The sequence below is a fragment of the Chaetodon trifascialis genome, chromosome 9 (assembly GCF_039877785.1).
Source record: "Chaetodon trifascialis isolate fChaTrf1 chromosome 9, fChaTrf1.hap1, whole genome shotgun sequence".
Taxonomy (NCBI): Eukaryota; Metazoa; Chordata; class Actinopteri; order Chaetodontiformes; family Chaetodontidae; genus Chaetodon; species Chaetodon trifascialis.
In genome coordinates this window covers 6745001-6755840 of record NC_092064.1, presented here as the reverse complement: position 1 = coordinate 6755840, position 10840 = coordinate 6745001, and the positions used below count along the sequence as shown (strand labels likewise).

General features: G+C 42.3%; 1 protein-coding gene across 2 annotated transcripts in view; it reads right to left on the bottom strand.

Moving 5' to 3' along the window:
* Positions 1-2059: 2059 nt before the first annotated feature.
* Positions 2060-10840, bottom strand: part of pax3b (paired box 3b) — a 27011-nt gene continuing 18230 nt past the window's right edge. Inside the window, exons 8-9 of one of the 2 annotated variants that reach the window (XM_070970009.1) lie at positions 8122-8406; positions 2060-3824 (exon numbers count right to left, since the gene is read on the bottom strand). In XM_070970009.1, coding sequence (XP_070826110.1) covers positions 3807-3824; positions 8122-8406 — 303 coding nt within the window. In that variant the 3' untranslated portion in view covers positions 2060-3806. The remainder of the gene's footprint in view (positions 3825-8121; positions 8407-10840) is intronic. The other variant, XM_070970008.1, reaches the window with a different exon arrangement.

Below are 10840 nucleotides of genomic sequence, written 5' to 3'. Positions count from 1 at the left end.
CTGACTGCATTATTTTTAGGTTATTTGCTGTGTACACTCAAACAAAGAGCCACAGCACACATGGTGGAGACGTAGACATCAGAGCGGGTTCACTGACACGCCCATTTAACATAGTGAGAATGACAGAAGCAGCTGCTGGCGTGATCTGGAGGTCATGTCAGATCACAACACTGAGGAAAAAAACAAATTCTTTAACCCAGGGGGTTGTCTATGTGAGTTACTGGATCACATGGTTATACAAGGCTGTGAGTGTATCCCTCAATGCGTGCGTCTGTCTGAGAGCGACAAAGACAGAGTGAGTTACTGTGTGTGTGTGTGTGTGTGTGTGTGTGTGTGTGTGTGTGTGTGTGTGTGTGTGTGTGTGTGTGTGTGTGTGTGTGTGCACAATAAGGTTTTACATTAGAAATCTGTCATGTACTGCATTTACTTCAGTCAGAGGTCTAAACGAGTGCAGCGGGAGCTTATTTGTCACAGCAGCAGAGTCTTTAAAACTCACATGTGCACAACATAAAAATAATTAACACCTTGATAGATACTTGCACTGTTGCCCAAAGCAACAATCCAACTCTGCTGTGGTGCACACAGGTGTGACCTGAGCCGACAGACACATGAGGGATGTTACTACTTTGAGTAATGCTACGAAACCAAAGAATAAGAGAAGATCATTTAATGCATTTGAAGGCTAACAAGCATCCCTGACCAATGCCAGTGGCTTATATTTGTGTTTATGGCGCACAATGGGGTTTCCTAATTTGAAATGAAAACAATAATAATGATAAATACATCTGTCTAATTTATCTTGGATTTATTTGAATATAGCTGTATGTGTGGAGCCTGTTGGCCTGTTAGCCAGGCAATGGGCCAACAATACAAAGATTTGTCATCATTTGGCAGGATGAAATACCATTAAAATAGTTCCATTTAACTACACTCTGGGGTGTATTAAAGAAATAATCGGCTTTTCAGTGCAGGGGAGGGTTCATTAATAAAAATAATGTCTTAGCTTTGGAAGTTTGCAGGTGTGATTTGTCTTCATCTTTAATGGTATGGACTGATTAAGAAAGCAAACAGTGTGTGTGTGTGTGTGTGTGTGTGTGTGTGTGTGTGTGTGTGTGTGTGTGTGTGTGTGTGTGTGTGTGTGTGTGTCCAAATGCACCTACATGCAGTGTGTGCACATTAGTACACCAAAGCGTGTATCCACAGGTGATTATAGAGCCATTGCTTGTACTTTTCCACGGTGTGTGTGTACGTACGTGCGTGTATATGCGCATGTGTGACTTGGCGTGTATGTGTGTGTTAGTTGGCGTGTGTGTCTCAGTGTCCTCTCATTGGCTGAATTATTTAGGCTGAGCAAACAGAGCTGACAAAACTATGAGTGATCCTTAACTTTGTTATTGGCTTAGACTTTATTTATAGTGTGTGGTCCTGCTGTACAAGCTGCGCACAGCGCCGCCCCTCCAAGGCCTGCGAGCAGACACGATTAATCAGAAGAATGTTATAATTAGGCTTAATACCCTCAGGCTGCATGAACGCACACACACAGAAACAACACTACATGTGAACATGAACATAATGTATGAATGCATGTGGCGCACGTACACACAGAGTGGGCCCTGTGTGTGTAAGCAGGGTGGATGGGTTGCAGAGGTTTTTAGAGGGGCTGTGTGTGCTGTTTGTCCAAAACGCTTTAAGGCTTGTTCTCTTCATCCGAGAGGTTGTTAAACAAAAGTCAGTTTGTTACAGTAGCAGGGGCCAGCGGGGGTATTAATACACACCAATGCAATGACTGCACATTTACAGCCATCCGTGAGAAAGCCTGTTGTGTTCAGTGTCAAATCTAATGTCTGGTGATCCCCATTTGGCTGGGGCCTATTTTGGTTGGAGGGTTCACATGAGCGTCTTCAAAAGTACATATTTGTCTCGGAGTGCACTTGTATTCCTCTATAGAGTCAATCACAATTGCTTGCTTTCTTTTTCTTAAGATGTGGCAAAAATAGACACAAAGGCTCCATTTAGTAATTACCATCAGCTGAACAAAGACAGGGAAAAACACAGCAACTACTTTCAGAATTTTTATTTTATTATAAATAGTAGTGATAATGCGCTTGTACACATGACATTATGTCATATCGCTTCGTCCAATAATACAAAAAATATATCAAAAGAATGAAAGGACAGGTTCATTCTAGCAGAGCGCCAGAGCGCTTCTGAGGGCACTCCATTCTGAGTCGTAGTTTGATGGCTAAAGTATTGTCGCTCACTTGTACATTGTGAGAGGTTTTACACTGAAAGTGTTGACACACAGTTGGGACAATAAATATGTCTGGAATGCAAACCTAATCAATATTTTCTGCGTACGCAAAATGGAAACAAAAAAGGTCCCAAGCAACACAAAAAAACTAAAATACGGTTTTGGCTTTGTCATTCCTGGTGATTTTCTGTTTACATTGGCATTCCCTTGATTCATTCTTTTCCTCATGACACGACACTGACTGAAGTCCTGACAAATGAGGTCCTCTCAGTGTTCGATTACAGCAATATTAACAATGTTTCAATTTGTTTTGGACCCAAAAGCCTTCAAAGGCACATGTGTTGTTCCTTTGCAAAGCCCCAAACTGGATCCAGAGTATGAATCCAAAGTGTTTTGTAAGACTTTAAGAGGCACATTTTTGTTGGTCTTTTTTATTGTTTTAATGGTGAGGTTGACTCTAAGATACATGATATTGCACTTCTGGTCAGCTGGGGAATGGCTGTCTTTAGTATAAACTCTCTCTCGCTCTCTCAGTTTCTCAAGTGTCTCTCAGTCGTGACTTGTGACCTGGTGGCTTTTTCTCGCCGGGAGAGGATCTTTAAAGGTTTTTTTTTTAACCCTGTGATCGATCTTGCCTATCCCCCCACCACCACCAGCACCACCACCTTTAAAGCCACTTCTCCTCTACTGCTCTCTCATCTGTCACTTTCCCTAAAGTCACCCCCTGACCTCCTCTGAGTTCCTCTCTAAAACTACAAAAGGCCAGGATCCCTGCCTCACCGTCCTAAACATCAATGAGACAGAAAGGGGAGAGAAGAGAGGGGGAGAGGGTGGGGGTGGGGGTGGGGGGGTAAGAGGAATGTTTGAATGAACTTTCTCCGCAGTACATGTGTGGTGTACAATAGAGTTTCTGATACAGTAAAACCCACAGATTCATTCGCTCACGTTTGTTTTCTCTGTCTCTGGAATTTCTCTCCATGTGTGGGATGCAGAGATCTCAAATAAATGCAATAAAATCAACAAAGCCCTTTTCTTTTCCCCTTTCAGCGGATACAATTTGGGGATTAATTTGGACATACATGGAATTTCATATGTACCCATGTGGCCCTAAGATATGTAAACATGCTCCTTTGAGCATCGGCTCGAAGGCTGGAATTCAGTGACAATAGATTTGGGTTTGCTGTCCTCGCAGGCAGAGTCCACGAATGGCGTTTGGTCACTGCATTTCCCCGTGCTGAGCGCCTCTTCATGGCACCTGTCGATGGTCAGAACTCCACTGAGCTGACCACATTAAGCGTTGACATCTCTGCCGGGCATCTACAATACTGATGCAGCAATGTTCACAGTGAACCGAGAGTTTTTGGTCTGATATTGCTTCTTGTGGTCCCTTCTTCTTTTGTCCATTTCTCCACCAAGAATCAATAATATAACGTCCTGCAGTAGAGAATGTGTCGTAGTAAATGGTAAGGAAATTTTGGTCCGGATATTAAAAGATTTCCGTCGCTGTACACACAAATGTCCCTCTGTGAAGCTCTCGATCAGGTGATTTCAGGCCTCAGATAAGGAAGGGCACCTGTAAAAAAAAAAGGATGAAACAGGTAAATTATTAGCAGTGAAAACAGATTTTGAAAAAATAAGCTTGAAAGATGATGAAAGAGATATGTGGCCACAATGAACTTTGGATGTGTGTGTCATTTTGTGGTTTGGGGTGTGAGGTCAGCAGAGGGTGATGTGGGACCAGTGTGAGGATGCCTTAAATAAATACTGCCACGAGATCTCTCACACCCAGAAGCAGCAAAATGTGCAATTACAGGAAAAAATTCCAAAATCTGATGACCAGGGTCATTTAGTATGCGTGGTACAAGATCTAACAGTTCCCACCCCCAGAAAATTTTATTCTTTATGTATTCGGTTCATTGTTCTCTTATGTTTTCTCTAAATCATATTTCCCAACTTGGTCTAAATGCTGCTTTGAAACCTCCTCCACACTGCAGCGAATACAATTGTGGTGAAGAAATTCTGTTTAATTTCATTTATTGCCTTGTAACTGTAAAATTGAACTCTACAAAGTTACTAAAAATAAAAATAAAAAATCAAAGGACATATCCTCAATGAAAAAAACTGTGAGAATTTTATGAGATCACATAGTCACTTTATGTATGTTATTTGACTCAGCTGTTTGTGCGTAAAAATAATAACAATATGATTTTTTCTTCGGTTAGTTGCATATATAATAGTATAATATTTATAACTGTGTAGAAATACTTTACAAATACGTTACTACGAAGCAAAAGTCCAGCATTCAAAATCTTACTTAGTGAAAGTAAATAACTATCAGCATCAAAACATACTTAAAGTACCAAAAGTAAAAGTACTCATATAAACACAGAATGGCCATTTTCAGGCTAATTTATGTTATCAGTGGATTCTAATTATTGATGCATTCATGTTTAAACATCACTAATGGTGCAGCTGCTACCTGTGGAGCTAATTTCAACCATATACTGCTGAGTGGCTTCATCCATAATAATGCATCAGAATCTATTAGCTGATTTGTATTTTGTTTTCATAATCCAAACTAGTAAATCTCACTAATATCAAATAAATCCCTGAAGTAAAAAGTACAGTATTGGTTTCCAGTATTAGAGTGGCTGTAGTGGAGTTCCAGTATACAAACTGCATAACATGGAAATAGCTGAGACAAGCGCCTGAAAACTGTGCAGTGTGCTTAGAGGTACATTCCACTACTGATGTTATTGATGCATAGAGGTCAATCGACTTCTTATGAACTAACTCTTCTGAAACTGCAGAGACAAACAAACTTATTTGGGATTAGGGAGGGGTACTGCTGTGTAGAAAGTACACTCCCTGATTACAGACAGGGTCGATGAAAATCCAGATTTTATTGCTGAAGTCTGGAAACAGAAGTAATGCATGTGTGCATTTTCTGTAGCAGATGTCTGAAACATGTCATCACTTCAAAGTCAAGTCATGGTTATGAGCAATCAGGAAAAGTCATGAAGCATCAATGTGATTTTGAGTGGTTAAAGATAGCCTGGGGTCACCAGGGCCCCAAACAGAATAATAAACAATAACTATGACTTTTAAAAATCCATGTGATGCTCGCAGATCTTTGCTCCGATGCACAGGAAGTGATGTGTTTCTGGAGGAGCTGAGTGTGACTTTTGATTAGCAGCGTAGCTGAGCCGATAAAGAGACTTCATCAACAGATGATTTGCAGATAAAGACTCTACGGCATTGAGCAGGTGAGCTCTGCAAAGTGCTGTGCAAAACCACTGCAGTGCCTGCTTAGCAACAGACACATTACCTAAATAAAAACAAACCAGTTTTTCATGGATTAGCACTGTAGTTTCCGTGAGGCGGTCCAGTGAGAGCGGCATGATGTCAAAATGTGCAGCAGCGTGGATCAGTCTCTTACACTGGAACCTGGAGCAGCACTATTCAACACTGCTTCCCCAGCTGACCTCAGTGCTAGCACCTGTTTCTAATAGCCGCCCTGCCAGAGGCTATTAGGATCTGTCCACCCCCTGAAAGGACCTTTCCTCTGCAGCTCCAAACCCAACCGCACACCGGCTATCCAGTCGCACTGATTAATCACATCAAGATGGACTGCTCAGGCTCGTAACGCTGTGGAGGTGTATGTGAGTGCGTGTGCTGTCCTGGTGGCTGCCTTTGAGCTGGTGTGTGCGTGTACACGCGCTGTGCCACATGCTTTTCCACATGCGTCGCCCTAATTCTTTATTCTGTTCACTTTGAGATATTTGACCGAGATATTTCATTAGACATTTGCTGCTCTCGGATATTAAGTCAGATATTCATTTGATACCTGCCGCCTCACAGAGCTACATGCAGTCAGACTCATTGGAGCGTTGCCACTCTCTTTGAAGGGCCCAGCTGAGGTTGCCACAAGGTCAGTGGATGAACCTGATTGGTCAACCCCCTGTGGACCAAAATTGGAAACGGCGGCCGCTGTAATCACGCTGTGACGGAAGACGACATTGCCTTCCAAAGTTGGATGGAGATTCGTTTGAAGTTGATTTTAACCCTTGAAGTAACAGTAATGTGAAGTGAAAAGAGCCTCTCACTGCTGGACAGGTAGCGCTATCACACACTACTGGAGCTACACTTCACCCTGATGGGAGCTGACTCTACAGCGCACCACAGCCGCAGTGTCAGCGCTGGGCTGTTCACTTCATAGATGGAATCAGATCTGCACAATTAACCCCAACACTTGAGACACTGTATGATGTTAGCTGCCTTCAACAAGCGGCGCAGCAGGAATTTGCAGTTGCAAGTTGTGTGTCTTAGAGCAGAAGGCCACACTGTATCAGCTAACTTGGTTCAGATGTTTTTGTCTTAATTCCTCCACTGAAAATAAGTGAAAGGCCACTGTAAAACCAGTCAGAGGTTTGCACTAGGAAATTGGAAAGGTCAGCAAAATGTTTAAGGTCATAGATAAAAAAAAAAAAACATGGCTTTGTTGTTCTGTGGTCACATGATCTGTAAGCGCTGAGACAAGTATATTTTCAGAAAAAAGAAAAGTTGTTTTTTTTAAATTCTGACAAATCTATTGCTGTTAGCAACTATAAGAGCCACACAACTACTGTAGGGCTTTGTGAAATTATTCACATCATTACAAAATGTGCTATCATCACTGAAAGCTATGAAACAACACTGCTGATATTGCTGCATAATCATCATCAACATTACATATATGTCTGGAAATCAAGTGACGTCAGTGTGTTTTAGGCTCGTAATCCAGGAGCAGGATGAGTTTGTTTCTTGAATTGTTTGTTGAATTTTGTTTATTTTGTATGAATAACTATCAACCTGGAGAAAAAACAAGTGAGACCAGTATAAAATGGGATTTATCTGATCTAACTTTTCCCACTTAGTGCAAAATCCTCAGACAGCAAATGTCATCAGACATAAATACTTTATCCATACATGACGCTCATCCGCCCTTTAATATTCAATATGACTGAAGTTTTCATGTCAGGACGGGGACACATCTGACAAAACTCCTGTCACAGATTTTAAAGCATGTTAAGCATCACCTAAGGACGCTTATCTTATTACAGTCAGTGTCAGTGGAGACAACTGATAGCAGCAGTGGAGGAACATAACTAAGTATATTTACTGAAGTACAATTAGAGGTATTTGAGTATTTCTATTTTTCTGTTATCCCGTACATCAACTTGACTGTGTTTTGGAGGCAAATATTACACTTTTTACTGCAATATATTTATTTGAAAGGTGCAGTTTCTAGTTACTTGAAAATTGTATGCGCAAAAGTTCTGACACATAAAGTTACAGGCAGTATGTTTATCGCACCAGATACAGTTAAGGGCTCATTTCCATCCGTAATCCCTGTCTAACACAACGATCCCATAATGATCATAAAACACAGACAGAACACATTCTACATAGTTGCTACTTTTGATACTTTAAGTACATTTTGGAGACAATATTTCTGTACTTTCATAGCCAGTGCTGGGCTTTTTGTTACTTTGACTTCATCAAAGGACCTGAATACTTTTTCTGTTATTGGATAAAGAAAATTATCCATTGTTGAGTCTTTTCTGTCAGTCTGTCTGTCTTAAAATCAAAGAATATGGATGGAGATGCATATAACAGATTTCTAACACACAAATTTGTATATGCTTCCTTAAATGTAATCTGTCTTTTGTGCTTAATTTTAGGATTCTCCCAATACTCGCTGCTTTTGCTTTTGCTTTTGCTGCTGCTGGTTACTGTCTATCTGATTTTATTATTTTGTTAACAGCTCTCTGATCATTTGTCTTGGTGTGGAAGTAAAAGGTAGGGATAAAAAGGTGAAGTCTATTGACCTTACTTTGTCCGTACTGGCCGTACTGGTAGGACGCCACGTGGTCGACGGTGTAGCCCGGTGAGCTGTAGGAGGGGGTGCAGTAGGACTGGGAGCTGGGCAGGGAGGGCAGAGCCGACATGGAGGGAACACTGGTGAGACCCTCCAGGCCCTTGATGTGATCCATGCGCTGACTGCAACTGGCAGCCATGCCAGCAGGGGGCTCGAGGCCGCCCGTCAAAGGGGAGATCGCATAGTCACTTTGCGGCTGATGTGGCACACCGCCCGGGTTCAGCAGGCCCATCACCTGATTGGAAGCAAAGGAAGAAGGAACAAAGGAGAGAAAACTGAAAGTTAAATTCGTTGTGGGGTGTATTTTGTATTCTGCAATTTGAGTGGGTCTAATGCCAGTAGGACGTGTGGTGTTTTTGCAGTAGCTCATACACTTAACCTTGTATTTGTTTGCTCATGCAGAAATCAACAGAACTGTGAAAAACAAACTGAATTTCAGCCCTGCTGTGTCAGATTTTTTTCTGTGGTACTTCGAGTTTCTGACAAGGTTTTATAATACATTGTATATCTCCAATTTCTATCTTCCACGAGTGTGTGTAATAAGTATCAACACAGGCACTGAGACAAACACACACACTCAGACACACACACAGGAAATCCCCCTGTCGCGAACATCAAAAGGCTCTCAGCGAGCCCGTCCCAGACAGAGATAGCAACAGAAAGGAAGAATTAAGCAATTTGTCTCAGATCCATGGCTTCACTTCTAAAATTCCTATTTGACACTGCTCCAAAAACCCATGGCACAAGATAACAGCTTATCTCCGAGAAAGATATGCCGACAAAGATAACACAAAAGAAAGGTCTGTGTGAGCTCGGCTGTGTTCAACCTCAGAATAGATTTGCAGTTTGAGAAATCTGTTTGCTCTTGACCTGGTCTTTATTAGCGACCAGATAATCAAATTTGGGGGAATATTCCTCGGCCAGCAAGGACGGAAAAGAGCCGTGGGGCAAAGTGTTTCAACTGCTTTCAAAACAGACTCGATACCACTGGTCCCCCCTTCAACGCTCACTGGATTTACCTGTCTGCCATCAAAGTGCTCAGTAAACTGTTAATAAGAAATTGAGACTGGCCTCATCGTTTCTGAAAGTAACACTAACTGAACCTGTTACCTCTAAATGTATCAAATCCCACCTCCTTCTCAACAGAGCAAAGGCCTCAAGGCTCCTCCAGTTGTCCTAATAAGAAGCAGGTATACTGCTCTTTGGGTCCTCTTGGACCTCTAAGTGACATATTATTCTACATCCACACACACACATGGTCCTGCTTAAATCATTTCCCAAGTAGGGGAGGTGAATGGAGGAGTCCATGTTGATTCGGAGAGGGGAGTTGTGTTTCCTCGCATGCCCGGTAACATTTTCCTAAAAAATTAACCTGCGTTCGGAGGGTTTGGCTTCAACAGAAAGAGAGTGAAGATACGCTTTGGCTTGAACAAGTCACTGGGAGCAGGGATACATGCACTTTAAAGTGACGGACTCTAGTTCGGTGGCTTTATCTTTGGTTTTCATCTTTTTAACCAAACCCCTACCCATCATCCCTCTCTCCTGAGCGTCTCCCTGCCTTATAACATGGTTGCTGGCGGGCCAACCAGGGTGTTTCATATCGGAGCGCTGCCGTTGCCAGCGGCCTAAATCAGAGCATCCAGGAGTTAGCAGGGAAGAATGTCGGAAACATCTGAGACAGGACATTCCTTCCCCACTGTATGAAATATATACAAATAAATTAGAACCTTTGCTTTCACATGGAGGAATGTCGAAGCAAACATTTTAAGAATGCAATCACAGGAGGCTTCCCTTGAGGCTACGGTATAGCATAGAGTGTGTAGCAGTGTTATGGCACATATACTGACCATGAGGATGCTGTGTCTGTGCACAAGGTCGTTTGTGTTCAGTTTAGGTCATGTTTAATGCATTCAGAGTGTATCTCTGTCTGAAAACATGTATGAAGCCTCAGTGCATCAAAGTAAAAGCATGAGGACAGACTCAAAAGACGGAATCCTCTCACAACACACACTTATCGCCCCCAAGACTTCCAACAAAATGGCTAAAAATCAAAAGGAAGTATGAACTTATTTGTGAAGTATTTCTCTTGTTGTCTGTATTGTTGCTGTGTTTGAAATGAAAAAAAAAATGCAGTAATCAATCTTCCAATCTAAACACACGGTTGAGAAGTTGACTTAGGCATGCTGCTCAACCATGTCGTGTAATATTTGTGTAAAAGATGTTGCAAAATCCTGAACTGATCCTCAAAATGTCATGGAGTTGATCAATTATCTACACTGTGTGCGTGTGTGAGCGCGCGCGCGTGTGTGTCCCTGTAATTACGTGGACCTGTGAGCATGTGCGTGTTGGTGCGAGTGTCTTCACACCGCTGCCGCCTGTTCTCAGAGGAGTCAGCCTGTGCCGCGCTGAAATCTCATTTTCTGCCTGTTAAGGTCTCTAACTCCTCTGTCTCCTCTGCTGTACCCTCTGTCTAGGTGCAGAGACCTTGGGACTTCATGCCTGGATAATTGGCTGTAATTGTCTTTTCACTTCTCATTTGTCACACACTCAATTGTCCTCTATCCTTCCAGAGTCATCTTACTTTCCTCCTCCGACGTGTGACCCGTCCTCCAGTGCTGCAGGGTGTTAGTGAACAGTCATGCTGTACAGTGGAGGAGTGGGTGACTCGG